Source organism: Sebastes umbrosus, chromosome 7 (assembly GCF_015220745.1).
Source record: "Sebastes umbrosus isolate fSebUmb1 chromosome 7, fSebUmb1.pri, whole genome shotgun sequence".
Lineage (NCBI taxonomy): Eukaryota > Metazoa > Chordata > Actinopteri > Perciformes > Sebastidae > Sebastes > Sebastes umbrosus.
Genome location: NC_051275.1, coordinates 4187373 through 4209858, shown reverse-complemented (window position 1 = coordinate 4209858; position 22486 = coordinate 4187373). Strand labels below are relative to the sequence as shown.

Genomic DNA, 22486 nt, shown 5'->3' with positions numbered 1-22486 from the left:
AAAACATTGCAATCAAGGTAAATGACATCATACCAATAGGTAGGAGCTGTGTTTTGGTTGGTAATTATGGAGAATGTAAAAAAATGAAATACAATATGTAAGAGACAAGTTGTACGTCTCCAGATTGTCAGCTTTTGAAGATTCCTTCTTTGTGGGTTTAGTTGGCTGGCGATGATTAGGAGAACATTTGGTGAACTTGATTTTTGACGTCATGTTCTTCTCACATCAGTGCAAAGTGATGAGTCAGTTTTAATTTATCACGATGCTTGCTTTTTAGGATTTGCTGTATTGGTGGGCAGAGGTTTGATTTTTGTGTGCTTGCCTGTGATAATTGGTTAACTACTGCGTGCTAAGAGCTACATTACCACTGTTTCTAATCGTAATTACAGTTAGTTACTTCATCATGATGAATGGGCTGATATAGCAGCGAGGTAGACCATGTCTCTATTATGCTGTTGCACTGAATGCATTTTTAGACTGTGAACAGTTAAGCCAGCATTTGTGTAAAAGAAGAGACAGATTCTGGCATGACAGCATTGGCTTTGTCCTTTGGGTCTGGTTCAGGATGAAATCTCAGGCCGTGCTGTACTCTTGTAGCCTTGTTTGTGGTCCAACAGAGGAGGAATGGATCGATGTTTATGGGTTATAACACCTGCAGTGTGCTTATTTTCCCCCCTGCCTTGATTGGTCACAGTACATGCAGTACTCGTACCCTGAGACCATTCCTAAATACCACACATTCTGGTCAGGCTATAAAACCAGACTTTAATCATAAAAGCTGATTAAAAACCTAACCCATATGGGCCTAGTATTTCAAATATGTCATTTTATTTATTATGTTTTCACATTATGGCTTGGCTAGAATATAAAAACAATATACTTGTTAGGACTTGTTGAAACCCTAAGCAGATATGTTTACATTGGAATGCCACCTTGTGGTCAAACAAGGACATTGCACGTGTCCTTTCACGTCACAAGTGAGAGTTGACTTAATTAGCTGGCTCTTTTGTCTGGCTGCTGTGCAGGCTGTGAATGTGGCTGGCGTGGGGCCTTTCAGCGAGGCAGTGTTGTGCCAGACGCCCTGCTCCGTGCCTGCAGCCGTCAGCAACATCTACGCGCTGAAGGAATCCGAGCTGCAGAGGTACGAGACTCCGGTGGACGCAGATGAAGACGAGGAAGATGAGGACGGCGGTTCCAGGCCGCCGCCACTCTACTCTCCGTCCACCTGCCTGGGCGTCAGCTGGGACCCCCCATGTGATCACGGCTCTGAGATCACGTCCTACCTGATTGACCTCGGAGAGCGCCAGCCCATTGCCGTTGGTCCCGTCACCAAACACATCATCCAGCATCTGCAGCCCGACACCAGCTACAGGTTGGTGCTGACTCATCGTACACTCAAAGTGGTTACACAATGCTGCATTACGCTTGTACGACACAACTTTGCACCTTTCAGATGTCAACAACAGCGAACAGTTTTGAGACTGTTAGATCTCAGTGCTCACAAGTCATAGAATGTGATACACACACACACACACACACACACACACCACACTCGTATATTAACTCGGTCTTTGATGTTTTGGAGACAACTGAAGCAAAATAGAATTGGTTACATTTGTAAATCCAGGTTATTCTGGCAAGAGCTGGCAGCTGCTTAAACTAAGTTGACACTACACGACTAAGTCGTCAGATCACTGTACTGTTCACACAACACAACTTGCTGTCTTGTAATCGTGAGTCTTTAAGTCATTGTGGTTTTCACACTACATGACTGACCGGCGACAGGAGGTCACACACTACAAGATGTTTCACCAGGAGGAATCCCCGATGAGGTCTCCAAACTAACTATTGTCACGAAAACACACGTGAGAAATACACAGTAAATGACGTGACACCTTACGCAAGACACATTGCTGATGTTGTTGTTGGCACATGTGTTCACAAAAATAGCCTGTTTCCACCGGTTTCCACACTCCTTTCTTTACTATTTATTCCTCTAGGAGCAAAAACAACTTTGGAACAACAACAGTAGGAACTTACTGTATGTGTTGCATTTGCAGCACATACAGTAAGTTCCTATCGTTGCTCTGTATCTCCCGCAGGTTTCCCCTCAACCCGTATCTTGCGCTCTCATTGACTGTAGCTGTAGATGTTTAGCCTGCTAGATATCTGGAATGTGTCTGTGAGTTATTGGTGAGCCTCTCGGCTCACATCTTTGAGCAGTTCACACATGACGCTCGAGCCCCGATGTGCGAGCGTTGAGCCATCGCCGATTTGCCTCTGATCTGGGGCTTTTGTCGGGGAGCGGAAAATCCGGGCTAATGTTGTGTAGTGTGAACTAGGCATTGGGAAACATTTGGGTGTCCAGACCTGACACCATAACCATTCTTTTCACAAACCTACTATAGCTCCACTAGTATCACGCTGTCTGTATTTCTTTGTGATTCAAGATTATAAACCTATGTATATTTTCAGGTAACTCAGGTTATGCAGAGTAAAACTAAATAAAATGTCCGTCATGCATTAATATTTTAAGAAAGTCATCCGCACAGGGATGTATTTTATACTGGTTTAATTATATGCAGTGAACTGTGGCAGTTCTACAGAGCATTTTGGAAGCTGTAGGAGAGTGGCATATTTTTCATTGTTTTGGCTCTACACATTGGACGTGCAATGAAACAAAGACTGAGGCTGAATTAAAGTGCTGACTTCCAGCTTTTGGCCAGCGTGAGTGTGTTCAGAACCAGAAAAAAAGCCAAGACAACATAAAAATGTGCCACAGTCTGACTGCTAACAGAGGCTGAACATCAACATCTGCCGACCAGATAAAATACCGTTAATGCCACTGTGACAGCCGCTGCAGTGTTTTCTGCTCAGGTCAGCTCAGTCCTCGCAGCTCTCTGATGTCGACATCTCTTTTCTTCTCCTCAGGATCCGAATCCAAGCCCTGAACAGCCTGGGAGCAGGCCCCTTTAGTCACACCTTTAAGCTGAAGACGAAGCCCCTGCCCCCGCAGCCACCCCGCCTGGAGTGCACTGCCTTCAGCCACCAGACCCTCAGGCTCAAGTGGGGCGATGGCCCAGCCAAAGCCGCCACCTCAGACGCCCTCCAGTATCAGCTGCAGATGGGGGACAAGAGCGGCAGGTCAGTGGCCCATTAGCCAGACGAGGGGAAGTGACCTGACGAGAGATGAACCGATAGGAGAGGAGGACCGGTGTTTGAGCAAAAAGCCTCAGATAGCTGTATCGAGGAGGGCGGGGTACATAGGAAGTAACGCACCAGACGGAGTGTCTTTACAGTAGAAGGAGACGGGAACTGATGATGTGCTTTATGCCACTGTATATTTCCTGACAGAGGAGTCACTCGTCTCGTTTGCTTTTTGTCATCTTTTGCTCATTAAACCCTTTCTCCCTCTCTCTCTCTCTCTCCTTTTCATGTTCCTGTCATTGCAGATTTATATCCTCGTATAAAGGACCATGCCACACACACAAAGTCCAGAGGCTTAATGAGTCTACCTCTTATACGTTCCGCATCCAGGCCTTTAATGAGGCGGGCGAAGGGCCCTTCTCCAATGTTTACACATTCACCACCCCACGCTCTCCTCCAGCCCCTGTGAAAGGTACAGTGGCAGCCCTTTCTTTCTTCCTTTGTCTCTATATCTCTCTCTCTATATATCCATGTCTATCTTGCTATCTCTTTCTTGCTCTCTCTCTCTCTCTCTCTCCCTCTCCCTCTCCCTCTCCCTCTCTCTCTCTCCCTCTCTCTCTCTCTCTCTCTCCCTCTCTCCCCCTCTCTCCCCCTCTCTCTCTCTCTCTACCTGATGTAGATCAGCTCTGATTATCTTTACAAACACTCACTGCTGACATACAGACAGCCAGTGTGCTCAGCTTTTAACCTCAGTTGACCCAAGTTTGACTCGCATTTGATTAAGACCCAGCAGCCAGAGATTCACTTGTCGGCTGTCATCATGAGTCGGGTTGTTCAGCGCCGTGCTCCGGTCTCAACCAGCCTCTGCAAAGCCTCTTTTGATCCTACACATTGAAGTCAGTAATGAGGACGTGGGTTTTATTCTCAGCGCGGCACCTCTTTTGATTCGAGCAGTCATGTGCCAGTTTGTCAGTGTTACTCAACAATGTTTGTCTCCCCACACGGTGAAGTGGACTCTCCACCATTAACTGTTTGAATTCAGACTAACCGTTATGACATTAAGTTTAAAGGGATGGTTCGGGTCTTTTGAAGTGGGGTTGTCAGTGTATTATATACAGTAGATGGCGGTCGGCAAACCCCCCAGCTTGGAGTTAACGGAATGCACGGAAGCAAAGCAATGTACTGCTGAGGACGGGGACGTTAACAAGACGTATTTTATCCACCTAAAGGAAAGGCCCACCAAAAAAAATTAATATCAGTTTAAGTGTACACTATATTTAGAATATTATCACCACTTTACCTCGCCGTCAGACAGCAGTTTCCGAAGGGGAACTGAAGCCAGCAAAAATATTCTAAATACATTGTATACTTTTAGGTGGGCCTTTGTTTTAGGTGGCTAAAATACATTTTGCTGCTGCCTCCGTCCACAGCATTACATTGCTTTGCTGCTGTGCCGGTACTCCTGTCCGTCTGTTTCTCCAAACTGGGGGCATGTCAACCGCTGTCTACCATAGGTGATGCTCTAACTATTATGACACGCCGTTTTAACATTTAACCGAACCACACTCCTGTCTGTAATTACATGTTAGATATCCATAATGGCATTTCTCCTAGTCAAAATTGTATTCTCACTAGTCAGAATGGTAATCAAAGATATCCACAATAACATTCTCACTAGTATAAATTGTATTTCAAGATATCTACAACTTTAATTGTCAAAACTAAATTTAAGTTATCTTTAAATCCTTAAAAAGTACAAGTGGCCATTTTGACATTCACTAGCTAGCTAGGATATGTATTGCATCTATCTGTCATTTATTTCCTCCTTTCAAAAAGAACATTTCAGATATCTACAATGTCATTCTTCCTATGAAAAATAACATCACTTTTGCCATTCATGTGTATTAGGCTTTCTGTCTCAGATATCCACAATTGCGTTTTTCATATCTAGAATGAACATTCTGGATATCTGCAATAGAATTCTCACTAGGAAGAACTCCCATTTCAGATATCTACAATCTAGTTGTTATCTAATTGTAATCTAAAATTGCATGTTTACTAGTCATAATTGTGGATATCTGTAATGACATTTTACTAGTCATAATGTATTTTGGATATTCATTGGATATCTGAAATTAAAATGATGACGAGTAACAATTAGATTGTAGATATCTGAAAGAATTGTATTGCAGATATCCAGACTGTTCATTTGAGATATCAAAGACGCAATTGTGGATCACTGAAAGCCTGATACACATGGATGGCAAAGGTGATGTCATTTTTCCTAGGATGAATGACGTTGTGGATATCTGAAACGACAATTGTGGATAGGAAGAATTTAATTGTAGATATTTGAAATGTTCTTTTTGACAAGGAAGAATTGAATTGCAGATATCTGCGATACATATCCAGTCTAGCTATTGAATGTTAAGACAGCTCGCCGTAGACTGCGGATGGGTACTTCAAACAACCCCACTTCAAAACACCCAAACTAGCCCTTTTAAAGCCTATTTTCATAATGCCAAAAAGGATTCAAATCCTCCCTCTCGCTGTGTGTTGTCATGATTACCACACCAGGGTACCACCACTTTACTGGTTGAAAACAACCACTGATTTCTGTTGTTTTCGCTTAAAATGCCACCTACCTAAAGAGGAGCATGACTCATAGTTATGGCGCTCTGTTAATTTGTAAAAGCTACATGTCCGTTGTCTAGAATTCACTCTTAATTCATCAGCTGAGCTCACTGCACATCTCAAAGCACGTTCTCTCGTATTAAAGCGAATGGTTTCTGTAGCAGCCCCACTTTGAAAAAATCCTCCAAAGCTCTGATTCAAAACAGAAAGTTCACAGCACATATGAAAATTATTTTGGAAGTTGGGTGTCTTTTATTTTGCCTTTTTGAATTCAAAGCTACAACCGGCTTTTGCAAATGTGTTTTTCTAAACTCTAACCCTGAGGTTTTGTAGGTTACGCTCAAACCAAAATAGAGTTGTGGGTATTTTTTCACACATTTCAGTGCCAGTAATGCCGCACTGCCCTTCACAGAGGGCATGTGTGTGCCACTTATACATTTCAAACTATAACTTTTGCCTCCTCATTAGAAATCCTTTCTTGATCAAATCGATTGATGGCTTTAGTTTTAAGTGGCAGACATTGAGTTACTGCAGATATCACCTACCTTCAGCAGTACTTTCCATTACATCTGCTCTCTCTTCCTCCACCCCTCCAGTCCCTAAAGTGGAGCGTCTGGATGACAACTCCTGCGAAGTCACATGGGAGGCCCTATCGCCCATGAAGGGGGACCCGATCATCTACACCTTGCAGTGCATGATGGGAAACTCTGAGTTTAAACAGGTACTGACGTCGGTGTGTGAAGGCTCGGTACTCCGTCTACTTTGTGTCCTTACCTGCGGCTGACCTGACATTCATCACAACGGTCTTTTTATGCAGATCAGGCCACAGGCGGATCCAGGGCCTTAATGTTTTCACCATGGCTTTGCGGTGTCCTGTATTAGTCACCGCTGGCTTTAAATTGCCCATTATGCAAAGGTCATTGATCCATGAGGTCTCCCAGGTGTCTAGCCCCTGCCAGCACATTCATCCCTCTCAGTGGCCTCCAGCCATGTTAACGTGGAGTAATGGCCACTGCAGGCTTATGCTAATCTCACCGCATCATACATGGCAATTGAATCAGGATGTTGAAATATGTGGTTGCCATCCTGCTTGACTTTGTTTCCATCCTCATTGTCAGTCTCAGTGGCCTAGACTCCAAAGCCATTGTTTAAGAAATGGGAATTATTCATTTGCTGAGGAGGATAGCAATTTGATCGAGGCTGTTTGCTTCAGTCTTCTCTAAAAACTTGTGGGTGTGTCAGCTAACAGAGGCAAACAGCTAGATGGCTTTGCCTTTTATCCAAGGCAACAAACAACATAACTTAATAATCAGGAATTAGTCTGTAAATTGATCAATAGTCAAAGCTGAAAGAGGGATACATAACAGTATGTAATAACACGGCATTATGTAATGACATCCTCATTTTGTAATAATCTGTTTGAACATAATATGTAATGAATTTCCCCACATTTTGTCATTTTGTCTAGTTATTACATAATTTCATCCAATTAGGCAGAAGCAGTAAGATGGGAAGGAATATGTCAGCTCTACTGTCCAGTACAAGTTAAAAAATCAACTTCAATTCTCCAATATTCCTAAAAGCAGCTGAATAACAGTTTTCCCTCATTGACATATTATCATAAACATTATGATGAAAGATGAAAGAGACACAAATAATTCCTCTACAATATCTCACTTACAAAATACACAAACAAGTATATATTTTTTGCTCTCTTCCTGTCTTATTTTCAATTTTTAATCACACTTCTTCTTCTTTTCTTCCCGTCCTGTTTGCAGGCCTACAAAGGCTCTGCCACATCCTTCCACGTCCAGAACCTGCAGCCCAACAGCGACTACCGTTTCCGGGTGTGTGCTATCAGGCAGTGCCAGGACGCCCCCGAGCTGAGCGGCCCATACAGCCCCACAGTGACCCTCTCCCCGCAGCGGAACGACGTGGCGGTGGGCGGCGGCGCGGCCGGCTCGGGGTCCAGGGCCGGCACGGAGTCCAACCGAGCCAGACGGAGCTTGACGGACGAGCAGTGCGCTTTCCTCCTCCTCATGGTTTTTGCCGTCATCGCCATCCTCATCGCTTTCGTCATCCAGTACTTTGTCATTAAATAAGCAGTTTGCGCCACCCAGCTGCAGGGTTATAGCTTTATTCTTTCCCCCCTCTTTCTGTTGTTTTGTATTTCTTCGTTTTGTACCTCTTGTTTTTTTTTCTTTTCCTGCTGTCAACAGAGTAATCGCATTAGCCGCATTGGGGTGCAGCGGGTGGGGGGTGGGGGGGCTGGTGAGTGACCGCTGAATAGCAGTTAAAACTCGAGGCTATAACACCTTATTTGGCACCTGTGATACCTTCCTGACTCTCCTGCCTTTGTCACCCCGTCCCAACTCTGTGGTATCTGTTGTTCAGTTCAGATTTCTGTTTCATCATGATCAGCTTCCTGCGCAAAAGGAACTCCGAAAGAGCAGGGATATGGTTTATTAATGGGGGGGAGGTGCGCTTCGACTCATGTACTTGTTGATTACAGTATATATAGATATATATATATGTGTATAGAAATAGTCATTATTTATATTTCCATTTATGTGTCCAGTATGAAACTGTTTTTGATAGATGTGTTCCAAAAAATAGTATGTAGGTGTGTCATTAGCCTATGTGCTATTTGATCCTGGGACCTGGTGGGCCAGTGTTTGCACAGTGGGGGTGTGTGTTCAGATGTGTATACTGTATGTAGTTGGTGCCACAGAGGTACACGGCTGGGAGGGCTTCAGGGCCAGATGAAGGGACTTAACCCCCTGCTGGAGTTTAAGGGGGTCTAATGAGAAATTAAATGAGAATCATGTTCACACTATAGAGCGTTCATTTAGCACTTTCCAACCTTTTTGATGTTCAGAATGTTTAAGGATGCAAAAATGACTGGAGAAATGTTAGTATATTTTTGTACAGTGAAGACACAAGGACCTGTAAGTTTGAGGGAAAAAAAATGCTCAGTATAAAGTTAGAAAACAAACAAAAACCAAACTAACAGTGAATTCTAATTATTTTTACTATCATATAGTTATACTGCTGCTTTACTCCGAAATATTGTTGTTCAGCACAAAAAATGTATGCTTACCTGTATGTTTTGTTTTATTTTGTTTCCCCCCCCCCCCCCAGTAATTGATTTTGCACCTTAGTGAAAGAAAACCTCGACTGACTGCGTCTTGGTCTTGTGATGCATTTTATAGAACACATTTTGAGATTGTGCAACCCTACTTGTGTTTTGGGTGTTTTAAAAGTTGTAGTACCACATAACGTGTCACTGAAACAGCTGATCTGATCTCAGCAAAAAAAGAGGAAAAAAAAAAAAACAGAGGATTAAAAAAAAAGTATGTACCAGTTGTTTCAGAGGCCTTAATTGGAGAGGAAAAAAATCTCGGGAGAATTTTCTTAATTTCTCTTAAGTTTTGATGTTTTTCTTTTAGTGTTAGAAAACTTTAAAACGTGTTTTATTTACTTTTATTTTTGCAACATTTATTTGATGTTAGTAAAACATACGTAATTGGGAGAGAAATGAAAAGTAGTTCTATGTATTACTTATGATTTCTTTTGATTTTTCTTTTGTCAGGTCATACATGTGTGAAGTATATTTTTTTATAATATTGAAGTAATATAAGTTAATACTCTCCAGAGAAAATAATAAATCCTGAGTACTCATGAATCATGGAACGCAAATGGCAGATACAAAATGTGTTATATCATGTACTTCCTGTGAATCTAAATTTGCCTTTTCTCTGTGTGTTAAGTATTCGTAACAGATTTCTGACGCTGAGTTTTCAGTGGTAATCTGGCTGTAGGGTCTAGTGTTGTTTGGTTTTGGGCAGATAACTGCTGTTGCAACCTTAAAAATGAAATACAGGTACCTTGCAAAACGTCTTGGATAATTACATGATTTGGTCTTTCAGACATTCTGCAAATGTCTCCTCTTTGTCATTTAAAGAATTCAAATTCCTATTTTTGATAGCGATTGCAATGTGTGCCATTTTAACACCTCTTCACCCTGGGCTTACTACCTTTGGTTGGGGAGATCAACAAAATGCTACAAAAATGAGTAAAATATGCACAAAAATAGAGACCATTTTTATGTAATTTTAATGTTTGCAGTTACCTCATACACCGTACATTCCAAAATGAAAATTTGTTATACTATACATACTACCAGACATATCACTTTAAAATGTTCGTTATGGGAAAAATGTATAATCATAGATATGTATCTAAAGTGTATCTGTATAGCCATGATATCTACAAAGGATCCATGCACAATAAAAGATTTATAATTCTTAATCATTTTTGAAGTTCTGTTTGTCTTTGGATTACTCATCAACTATATCATAACCATGGAAATACTTGGTTTTGATTGGCTGCCAGGCAAACGTAGCTCCAATCAACAATTTAATCACATTTATATATTTATATCAATAATAGATAATTCATTATCAGCTATTCTGATAATCCATTATGTTTAAGTGATTTACTAAGCAAAAACACTAAACATTCACTGGTTCCAGCTGTTCTAATGGGAAGATTTCTTCTTTTTTTTTTTGATCAATTTTTTATTGGTATTTAAGCAAAATGATATAGGGTGGGGTTACCAGTTGATAGATCACCAATAGAGTACAAAAAAATATAATCACAAATGTCCATGTACTAATCAATACAAAATTGGCAAGCAGCTACAGAAAAAATAAAACGAAAAAAACAAACAAACAGGAAGAAGAAAAATAACAACAAACAATAACAAAAAGTCATTTAAATATAAACTTCTACGCCCCCCTCCCCTCACCCTCAAATCCCTCCCTTATGGTTCCCTCCCATCCCACCCACCCTAGACCTTTGGGACACGGAGAACAATTATATGAAGGATTTAATTGTAGTGATTGCTTGTTTCCAATGTGATATATATTCTCTTTTTGCCAAGTTCATGTTTGCAGCCCAGTGTTCCATACCTGCTATATCTAAGAAGTCAAGATCCATCTTTGTATATTGACAGAATGTGGAGATTTCCATCTGCAAGCTATTAGTCGCTTTGCAGCTGTAAGGCCGGCTAACCAGAGACGTCTCTGCTTAACACAGAGCTCCAGGTTGGAGCAGTCATTAAGTAACAGGACTTCAGGTGAATAAGGAATTGTCAATATGTTTGAAATGTGAAGATTTCTCTCTTTTTCATCATTGTAAATAGAATATTTCTTTGATTTTGGACTGTTGGTCGAACAAAACAACATTTGAAGATGCCTCGGGCTCTGGGGAACTGTGATGGGACATTTTTCAGAATTTTCTGATGAATTATAGACTTTCAATTAAGCAAAAAATAATTGACAGATTATTTAATAATGACAATAATGGTTACTTGCAGCCTTAATTGATAGCAACAGTACTTGCCTCAGCTGCTACTTGCTAAACTACTAAACTGACTAGAAACAAACTCAGAAAAGAAAACAAGAAGGGACCCCAGCATCTTAGGTGGTAGGTGGCATAAGTATGAACAAGGATACCCCGCACCATGGTTGGCTTCTGCCTGGTCTAAAATAGTCGTATGGTTTATCATTAAAAACCTCAAATCCAACCAAGAAATAGAGCTGTTGGAAAAGAAATGTAAGGGAACTATTTTCAGTTTAACAAAGGGACATAAACAGGAATCAGATGAGCTCCACATTATGGACCGACTGCTTTAATCGTATTAAGAAAATCTACATTGCTGAACACCTTTTCATTATAAGACACTATAAAACCTAAAGAATCCATCAGTACCAACCATGTAATACTGGCTTGTCACGAAGGAGGTTAAATAACGCTCCAAACGCCAAACGCTAAATTTTTCAGAGGATAAATTGGCACGGCCATTTTCAAAGGGGTCCCTTGACCTATGACCTCAAGATATGTGAATGAAAATGAGTTCTATAGGTACCCACGAGTCTCCCCTTTACAGAGTTTGCCATGTTATGATTTGAGCATATTTTTTATGCTAAATGCAGTACCTGTGAGGGTTTCTGGACAATATGTCATTGTTTTGTGTTGTTAATTGATTTCCAATAACAAATATATACATACATTTGCATAAAGCAGCACATTTGCCCACTCCCATGTTGATAAGAGTATTAAATACTTGACAAATCTCCATTAAAGGTACATTTTGATATAAAAACGTGGGATTAATTTGCGATTAATTACAATTAACTATGGATAATCATGCGATTAATCATGAATAAATATTTTAATCGATTGACAGCCCTACTTTTCACAGTAGATGATAAAGACAGGCATATGCAACAACATCCCTCTAAACCAATGGAAAAAGCTTTCATCCTTTTCTGTCCTCAGGTCTATTACCTTTTGTTTACCTCCTTTTCTCCTCTTTCAATAGGTCTCTCAGGACAAGAAAACGTGTGTCCAAAGCATTAAGAATTCTGATCCTAGTGTCAGTACAGAGAGAATTCTTCTGTCTGTTCTTTCTTTTGTTGTGATGTCAGAATTCAGCGCTGCTGCTGCTGCTACACCTCACAGTATTGTGTGTGCATGTGCTGAATGAAAGCTTCTGGAATAAGATATACAGACGTAGGCAAAGTTGTTGGTACCCTTCCGTTAAAGAAAGAAAAACCCACAATGGTCACTGAAATAACTTGAAACTGACAAAAGTAATAATAAATACAAATTTACTGAAAATGAACTAATGAAAATCAGACATTGTTTTTGAATTGTGGTTCAGCAGAATCATTTAAAAAAACAAACTAATGAAACTGGCCTAGACAAAAATGATGGTACCCTTAACTTAATATTTTGTTGCACAACCTTTTGAGGCAATCACTGCAATCAAGTGATTTCTGTAACTCTCAATGAGACTTCTGCACCTGTCGACAGGTATGTTGGCCTACTCCTCGTGAGCAAACTGCTCCAGCTGTCTCAGGTTTGAAGGGTGCCTTCTCCAGACTGCATGTTTCAGCTCCTTCCACAGATGTTCAATAGGATTTAGATCAGGGCTCATAGAAGGCCACTTCAGAATAGTCCAATGTTTTGTTCTTAGCCATTCTTGGGGTGTTTTTTAGCTGTGTTTTGGGTCATTATCCTGTTTGAGGACCTGCAACTGAGACCAAGCTTTCTGACACTGGGCAGCACATTTCGCTCCAGAATGCCTTGATAGTCTTGAGATTTCATTGCACCCTGCACAGATTCAAGACACCCTGTGCCAGATGCAACAAAGCAGCCCCATAACATAACCGAGCCTCCTCCATGTTTCACATTAGGTACAGTGTTCTTTTCTTTGGATGCTTCATTTTTGCGTCTGTGAACATAGAGCTGATGTGACTTGCCAAAAAGCTCCAGTTTTGTCTCATCTGTCCAAAGGACATTCTCCCAGAAGCTTTGTGGCTTGTCAATATGCATTTTGGAAAATTCCAGTCTCGCTTTTTTATGATTTGGTGTCCTCCTGGGTCGTCTTCCATTAAATCCACTTTGGCTCAAACAGTGACGGATGGTGCGATCTGACACTGATGTACCTTGACCTTGGAGTTCACCTCTAATCTCTTTGGAAGTTGTTCTGGGCTCTTTGGTTACCATTCGTATTATCCGTCTCTTCAATATGTCATCAATTTTCCTCTTGCAGCCACGTCCAGGGAGGTTGGCTACAGTCCCATGGACCTTAAACTTCTGAATAATATGTGCAGCTGTAGTCACAGGAACATCAGGCTGCTTGGAGATGGTCTTATAGCCTTTCCCTTTAACATGAAGGTCTATAATGTTCTTTCTGATCTCCTGAGACAACTCTCTCCTTAGCTTTCTGTGGTCCATGTTCAGTGTGGTACACACCATGGTGCCAAACAGCACAGTGACTACTTTTCACCCTTTAAATAGGCAGACTGACTGATTACAAGTTTGAAGATACCTGTGATGCTATTTACAGGACACACCTTAGTTTAACATGTCCCTATGGTCACATTATTTTACATATTTTCTAGGGGTACCATCATTTTTTGTCCAGGTCAGTTTCATTAGTTTGTTTTTTAAAATGATTCTGTTGAACCACAATTCAAAACAATGTCTGATTTTCATTAGTTCATTTTCAGTAAATTTTTATTTATTATTACTTTTGTCAATTTCAAGTTATTTCAGTGACCATTGTGGGTTTTTCTCTCTTTAACGGAAGGGTACCAACAACTTTGCCTACGTCTGTAAGAGTTCCTGTTCGCTGCGCAAGCACACCTAAGTGGTGTAAGCAGGAGAGCCATGATTAATGAGGGTGAAAGTGGGCTTACTCGTCTCGGTCACCATTCTGTGTTAACATTGGCTTTTGTTGAGAGACAGACTGGAAACCCATTAAAAAAAAAGGACAAACAAGCTTTTCCCTGTCGTGTTGCCTTGACAGAAGTAAACAATGACAGGGGAGGGACATTCCTGCTGGCTCTCCCGAGGTCCGAATGGTGCATCCGGCTGTGGATCAGCTCAGTAAACACACAAATACAGCCCCAATGTCAGTGTGACTCTTGTTGCAACGGTTCATTTGGATCTAATGGATGTGGTGGCTCTGAACCAAAAGAGCACACGGCTGGTCATCCAGCAGGTCATCCAGGTTTTGGTGACTAATGTTTCTTTGGACACACACAAAACCTGTAGATCAGGAACTGAAAACACACACTTGTCCATGTTCATGGCCTTTTTTCTTGCAACACACTAGTTGGGGAATGCCATTCTTTGAAAAAAATTCAATTCACACACAGAGGCACAACTATCCAGTTGTCATATTGATCCGCAGAGCTTAGAACACTCTCACACCAAAACTATCACACTGAAAACCTCAGAATTTGTGGATTAGTGGGATGTGAAGTCAATAACACACCGTGCACTGCCTCGCTGGAGGTCACAGCCTGTAATCTAATGAAACCAGACTGTAAACCGTGACCAGACACACAACTTTTGACCTTTTTAGGCCCTGGTTACACCCCTAAGTACTGACTAAACTTTATGTAAATTCTTAGAATGGCATTCCATCGTTGAAGTTAGGTTTATTATAACAAGCCTGATTGGTAACGTGAGGGTGAAGAGGAAGCGATGAGCTGGTGGGTGTGTGGAGTGATGAAGCCAAGCAGAGAGACAGATGGGGCTGGTGGACAAGCAAACACAGAACTCATTTTTCAGTGACTACTTCCAGACAGCTTGGCAAACACGCTGGGATTTCAGTGATTGATGCATTAATTAATACAGTTCTATCCCTCTATATATGTTAATGAATTTATTCTCAGTCCAGATTAGTATGATCCTCAATCTGCATTTACTCTCCCAAAGGAGCAGCAGTGGTGGAGGGGTTCCCTCAAACCTTATTCCCTCCATTTTATGCCTTTTACCGTCATCCGTCCCGTCATCATTTGATTACAGAGATTACTTAGACACACACACATAGCAGACAACCTCCCTGTTGCTCCGTGACTCCTCAGGGTGCTCTGGAGGAGGTGCTCCTTTCATCGTCTTTCACCAGAGCTCAACTGGTTATTGAGCATCAGGGACCGGCTCTGCCACTTCATGAGATCCTCCTGCTGCTGCTGCTGCTGCTGCTGCTTCTCCATCGACACACAGCAACACAACAGAGACCAAGAAAGTCAAAAGGTTTGAGAGATCCAGCTCAGTTTTAAAGGTAAAGTCACCAGTTTTTGCTTTTTGAGTTGAAGTTAAAGTATCACACCAGTGATTTTTGCATGTTGTAGCCCTTTTATTATAAGCTGCTTTTACTTTCTATTGAAGCTAACAATTTTTCAAAAATCATGTTGCACATTTTTTTATATATTTTTCCAGGTATCCACTGATTTCCATTCATTTCTGTGTGGTATGAAAATGAAGAAGGAGACACTTGAGTTGTGTAATGATAAACTGTGTATTTATCTTTGTCAGAGTTTACATTATTGCTACAAGGAAATGCAGTGCAATAATTGAAAATCACTTACATTACCTTGAAACAATAATGAAAAAAAGTAATAATGCAGACTTTATGTTCACTGTTATGAATTATCTATCTATAGTAACACGTTTCAAGATCCTGCTAGTGCTAACGGATGTGCATAATGTACATAAATGAATAGAAACAGCTGCCTGGAATTAAAACAAATGCTTAAAACAATCTCCACAGCATGTCAGCAGAAATGTAAAGTCTACATAATGTAGTTAAAAGACATAAAACTTGAAATGATCAATTCTTTCTCTCCTCAGCTACTTGTTGAGTCTTGATTTCACACTTTGCTGTGCCGGCACTTAGTGGAGGTTGGCATGCCCTGGACCAGACCCCAGGTGGACCTTCATGCTGGTGGAGCAGAGGCCATGGACCAGTACAACATAGACGACCACCACTACGAGGGCTCCCTGTTCCCCACCTCCACCCTCATCCCCGTCACTGTCATCTGCATCCTCATCTTCATCATCGGGGTGACTGGCAACACCATGACCATCCTCATCATCCAGCACTTTAAGGACATGAAGACCACCACCAACCTCTACCTGTCCAGCATGGCGGTGTCTGACCTCATCATCTTCCTCTGCCTGCCCTTTGACCTCTACCGCCTGTGGAAGTACGTGCCCTGGCTGTTTGGGGAGGTGGTGTGCCGCTTCTATCACTACATTTTCGAGGGCTGCACCTCGGCCACCATCCTTCACATCACGGCCCTGAGCATCGAGCGCTACCTGGCCATCAGCTTCCCCCTCAGGAGCAAAGTGCTGCTGACCAGACGCCGGGTCCAGTACATCATCTTCGCCCTATGGGGTTTCGCTCTGGTTTCTGCAGCTCCCACGCTCTTCCTGGTTGGGGTGGAGTATGACAATGACACGCACCCAGACTACAATACGGGGCAGTGCAAGCACACCAACTACGCCATCAGCTCCGGGCAGCTGCACATCATGCTCTGGGTGTCCACCACCTACTTTTTCTGCCCAATGCTCTGCCTCATCTTCCTCTACGGCTCCATCGGGTGCAAGTTGTGGAAAAGCAAAAATGACCTGCAAGGCACCTGTGTTTTGGCCCGGGAAAGGTCACACAGGCAAACAGTCAAGATCCTGGGTGAGTGCCGACAGATATATGTTTCTTTTATGCTTTCTAAAACCTTTCTCTGCTTTCCAAGAGCTAAAAAAGGCAGACAATTCAGATTCAGGAGTGACAGCATGTAAAATTTCTTTGTAGGTAAAAAGCTTAAACCAGAAATCCATCTGTTTCACACAATCAATCTGCCTTTTATTGTTGCTGAAGCAAAAAAACAGGCTGACAGATTACTGTGGAAATTCTTGTTTCCTGCAGCGGCTCTGCTCTGTGTGTTTGCTATAACAAATGTAACTTTTCTTTTCACACATATTTAAAGAACTGATTTGCACTGCATTTAAAACCTAAAGCAGTTTAACCTATTCTGTTAAATCCAGCTCTCTGTAAGTGCTTTCAGGTCATTGTGTTGCTTTTATCCTGCAAGTTTGAGGATAGCGGACGGGTGCCATGTGTGTTGCTGTCGATATCAGCTGGGTAATTATTCTGTTTTGTCTGAGGCTAATCATGTCCTGCCACTGCACATACTGATTGGCTTAATTCGCAGCTCTGGCATATTGTGCAGGAAACCCTGTTTTACAGTAAAGGACCGTGGTCAGGCCAATCTGTATTACCCAAATATTTAATCAAGAGGCATCCATTAGGATATTAATGCTGTTCATTAGCTGAGCACACAGTGCGCAGAGCTCGTGTTGTCAGACTCGCTGCCATTTGTATCCACATTTGTTGAATCACAAATTGGATTGTCATCAGAGGCCTCCATAAATCAACCATAATGGAAATTTACATGCTCCCACAGTCCGGGGCTCCTTTTTTAATCTGCCGCTGTTCCCGTATGACAAGACACGATCAATTCTGTTCACTCAGTGAGTCCACCATGTAGGTCTTCAATTTATGGGTGACAAATAATTAAGCTTATGTAGGCCACATATACTTCTCTTTTAATTATTGAATTGGCATTTATTGTCATTATAGAAATTACTACCCCCATCAGACAAAATGATGGTAATTTGATCTGCAGGGGCTTTTTGATCAATATCAGTGACTCAGTGATTACCTCACCCAGCACGGAGATTTATGGCTTTCTAAAGCTAAATGAAGATTTGTTCTTTTTTTTTTTATTTGAGACACATTTTCTCCTCAGTGGCGTTCATGTATGCTCTAATGATCAGCTGGCTTACTTGTCTGTATTGTGAAAATGTGACTTCATTGTTGGGTCCAATTACAGGCCAACGTCACTTCAGGGAACAAGGGAGGTCGAGCGTGTGTGTGTGTGTGTGTGTGTGTGAGTGTGTGTGTTTGTGTGTGTGTGTGAGTGTGTGTGTGTTTGTGCGTGGGTTTGAGGAGAAGCTCTTTTGATGTTAATTGCTGCTGGTCATTAATAAATCTCAAAGGTTACCATAGACCATAGGTCATATATGTTAGCCTACTTAAAGATCCTGAAAACCAATTTTCTTGATTAGCCTCTTATGATGAATGAGCTCAGTAACACTGGTCATTTCACATGTGGGATTTGTGTGTATATTGATCCTCTCACTGGTTTGAAGCGGACAAGGCTCTGTTGAAAAAAAAAAATCTGAATTTAACAATATAAGAAACATAATTGGTTGTTGCTAGAAAGATGCAGCTGTCAATTAAATCGTATCAAACCACTCCCACACAGTCCTAATGAAGTACTCGAGATTAGCTGAGTGTTTATGAAACTTTATGAAATTGCTTCATTCATTTTTGAACTATGAATGTTTTTGTTTTATTATTATTATTTTCTGACTATAACTTTAATAGTTGCGTATCCAGTCGCATTCAGGATTTTTTTTTTTTTAAATCTTTGGACAGAGCCAGGCTAGCTGTTTACCCCTGTTTCCAGTCTTTATGTTATAAGCTTACCTTAACAGCTGCTCTCTGTAGCTTCATATTTCATATTCAAACATGACAGTGGTATCAATCTTCTCATCTAACCCTCAGTAAGAAGGGGGAATAAGCATATTTTCCATAATGTCAAGCTATTCCTTAAAGGAACAGTGTGTAACATTTCGGGGGACCTATTAGCAGAAATGGAATATAATATTCATAACTATGTTTTCATTAGTGTTTAATCGCCTGAAACTAAGAATTGTTGTGTTTTCGTTACCTTAGAATGAGCCCTTCATATCTACATAGGAAGCGGGTCCTCTTCATGGAGTCTGCCATGTTGCTCCGCCATGTTTCTACAGTAGCCCAGAACGGACAAACCAAACACTGGCTCTAGAGAGAGCCTTTCATGTTTTTACATTACCTGAAGGCCACCGTAGTTCTCCAACATACTTGTGAAACTGCGGTAACGTGAGCCGCAGAGTGCAAAACCGTGGTACCGCCAACCGCCGTCTGACTAAAGTAGTGTTATTATAATAAGGATGGCTTCTGAGCCACGCAAACGGCGTTACCACGGTTTTGCACTTGGCGACTCACTTTACTGCAGTCTTGGAACGGGAGGAGTGAGCGGAGGGGTACTCAATTGGTTGCAATCTGCAACCCTGCCACTAGATGTCGCTAAATCCAACACACTATGCCTTTAAATCCAATTCTTAAATGAAACTCCTTTCCCCCTCCTAACCTTTTTCCCCCTCAGTCGTGGTGGTGCTGGCCTTCATCATCTGCTGGCTGCCCTACCACATCGGCAGGAACCTCTTTGCCCAGGTGGACGACTACGACACGGCCATGCTGAGCCAGAACTTCAACATGGCCTCCATGGTGCTCTGCTACCTCAGCGCCTCCATCAACCCCGTCGTCTACAACCTCATGTCCCGGAAGTACAGGGCCGCCGCCAAACGCCTCTTCCTGCTGCATCAGCGGCCCAGACAAGCCCTCCGCGGCCAGAGACAGCTCTGCGTCATCGACCACACCTCCACCATGAACGAAAGCCTGACCGGCGTCTGAGGAGCCTCAGCACACTCTTGAGCGGTGTTTTGACAGGCTTGTTTGACTTCATCACTGAGGGAGAGTTTGCAGGCTTCTTTAAAGTTCAGGAGTTGCAGCTAAACAGGAAACTTAATGAAGATGTGTAGAAGAGGAATGTTTGTTCCATTTTATCTCTGAGGGGAGGGGGGGGGGAAGCAGGGCTGAGAGCTCCACTGCACTTCAATGCAAAATCAGATTTACTACTACTCAGTGGCATTTTGTTCACAGAGACTGGGTGATGATTTTAAACCATGTCACATTTCTATTTTCTTTGTCAAGAAAATAGAAATTCAGTGGATTCCAAGCGAAAAAGTTTACATTTTCCTGTTTCATGCAAAAGTATATATACCTCTACATTATGTGCTGCTACTTGTTTTTTCTTGCTCGGTGTCAGTGCTTATTGAACACACACACACCGTTTCAGTTCACAGTTATTACCATCAATCCACGGCACTGATTAATAAGTGGTCCCTCTTTGTTAATGACAGATGACGTTTGAAATGACTGTTCATTTATGATGTTTAATTGTATTGTAGATTGAATTAGTTTAATGTATGGTGAACAATTGCTATCATACGGTTTGTTTGTTGTTCTCATAAATCAAGAAAAACAACACAAGTAAACCTATTAGCTGTGGTCCATTAGTTGTGAAGATCTGAAATTGGCTATTCCGGTTTGTGTGTGTGTGTGTGTGTTGTGTGTGTGTTGTGTGTGTGTGTTGTGTACCATCTCTCCAGTGAATAGATGGAACATAAACTTCATAAAAGCAGATTACTATGAAAATGGGACAGTTGATGTTTGTGTGTGTGATAGCGAGGCCACCTGAGCCCTGAGGTGTTGGGGCTTGCGTACGTGCCGGCCATCATGTAATCTGACACAGCTATATTATATTACCTAGGCTCTGAGTTAGATTTAGGCTGGCGACCGACGTCCCTGCATCACCATATTCAAAGTAATGGCTGCACTAAGTGCATTTCAAAGAGGAATAAAGATATTAGGTTGTCAGCAGCGGCAAAGCTTATTGCTTTTATTGCTTCCACTCGCATAATCTTGACACCATGGTACAATTCGTCTGTGATGTTGCATTTTGGATTAGAAATTGTACACTTTTGTACCTCGTGCACTCTGGCAAGAAAGGTAACGTCAAAGTTATGTATTTTTTAACCTGAACACGGTCTAATCCCAAAATAAACTCAGAGTTTTCCAGGTTCTGTTTAGCATACATCTTGTTCTTTAAAAAAAGAACTGTCGTGATTTTTGCCCATGAATCATCGGGCCTTGGTTTGCACAAATACAAAGAGACAAAGTCGCTCTGGGCTGACTCATCCTCATGACACTCTTTTTTTCACTGGGCCATTCATCTCTGTCTGAGGCAGCGGGTAAAAGCTTATATGCCACAGAGCATCCTGCCATCACCTGGGGAAAGATCAGCAAGCAGCAGCACGACTCCTCTGATGGTTATTTTCTTTACTGATAATGAAGAGAGTGTCTGTGAGCGGCTCGTCCAGAGCTGTCAACACCTCCCTCAGGCCTTCTTCACACCACCTCCAATCATTCAGCATTAGAAATATACAGTTTGTTTGTTTCCACTCAACTTTTCAGGTCATGACTTCTTCTCAAACCTTGAACATACTGAACACACCTCTTCCTCTCATCTGTGGGATCTTTAACATATAGACAGTGATTTATTTGAATAATAAAAATAATCATAAATATAGATAAAATGTGATAAAATATTTCCTGAGAGATTTATTAAGTTAATGAGGACATAAACTCCTGAGCAAAATATATTATTCTTTCAAAACTGACAAGTAATCAAACAATTATTACAATATTATATTATATATTATATTACTGCTGCTGTTTACGGTGTAATCAGTGTTTCCTTCATCTCAAGGCTGTTTTCAAAACGTGTATCAGTCTTGAGGCCTGTTATTAAGCTACTGAGATGACAATATATACGTTTTTAATTCACGCATTAAACATATTTAAACTGATTTGCAAGCAAAGAGTTTGGATGCCTTTGAATGCGTCTGCCTCATTTTAACAGTTGGAACGTGTTTTATGATTGTTTCTGTATTATTAAAGAAATATACCAGCCTTTAGAGATTAAGAACCTAATTTAATACTAAACCACAAACAAGACAGGGAGTTATGGAATGTGTTGAATTGGCAATTACATGGATTTACACATATAGAACTTTGTAATGCCATACCATACTGTTTTGCAGTATTTTTTTTTTTTTTAATTTGTATTCATCTCCCAATGAAACTTGTTGCAATTTAAGTCTATCTCTTCTGGGAAATGATTCTTTTCTGACACATCTGCACAGTGCATCATTTCAGTGTAATGCTCTTTTCCCCCAGAGGGGGGAGCCAAAGACTGCTGCTGTCAGGAGAGATAAACTGTGTATGTATTATGCATTGGTAAAGACCAATCACAGCAATATCAAACATCTCCTGGGATTTAGATCGGTCAAATATTGCGTTTAAACTACATAAACACCGCTCTTGTAGTTTAAAGCTTCTGGTTTTCACGCCTCCCTGTATGAAATCTTTATCAGCTTCCCCTTTCAGCCCATTTCCACAAATTATCAGTAACGCATATTCGCTTCCTGTTTGGCTCCCTGTGCCTGCTGGTCCATGCATGTGGCCACAGGAAGCTGCACTAAAATGGAGGTTATTCAGGAGAATTAAGGGTCTGCGTGACAACTCCTTCTACAAAGTCTGCAGGGGATC

The 22486-nt window shown here is 41.5% G+C and overlaps 2 protein-coding genes across 2 annotated transcripts in view; both read left to right on the top strand.

Moving 5' to 3' along the window:
• Positions 1-10092, top strand: part of fndc3a (fibronectin type III domain containing 3A) — a 58042-nt gene extending 47950 nt beyond the window's left edge. The window contains exons 22-26 of the mRNA XM_037774365.1: positions 1026-1372; positions 2932-3144; positions 3453-3619; positions 6378-6502; positions 7560-10092. Of these exons, the coding sequence (XP_037630293.1) occupies positions 1026-1372; positions 2932-3144; positions 3453-3619; positions 6378-6502; positions 7560-7883 (1176 nt within the window). The 3' untranslated portion in view covers positions 7884-10092. The remainder of the gene's footprint in view (positions 1-1025; positions 1373-2931; positions 3145-3452; positions 3620-6377; positions 6503-7559) is intronic.
• Positions 10093-14921: 4829 nt separating this feature from the next.
• On the top strand, positions 14922-21816 carry mlnr (motilin receptor). Its single transcript, XM_037774389.1, has 3 exons — positions 14922-15427; positions 15997-16837; positions 19419-21816. Exons 2-3 carry the CDS (start codon positions 16054-16056, stop codon positions 19724-19726), a joined length of 1092 nt encoding a protein of 363 aa, XP_037630317.1. The 5' UTR covers positions 14922-15427; positions 15997-16053; the 3' UTR covers positions 19727-21816.
• The last annotated feature ends 670 nt before the right edge of the window (positions 21817-22486 follow it).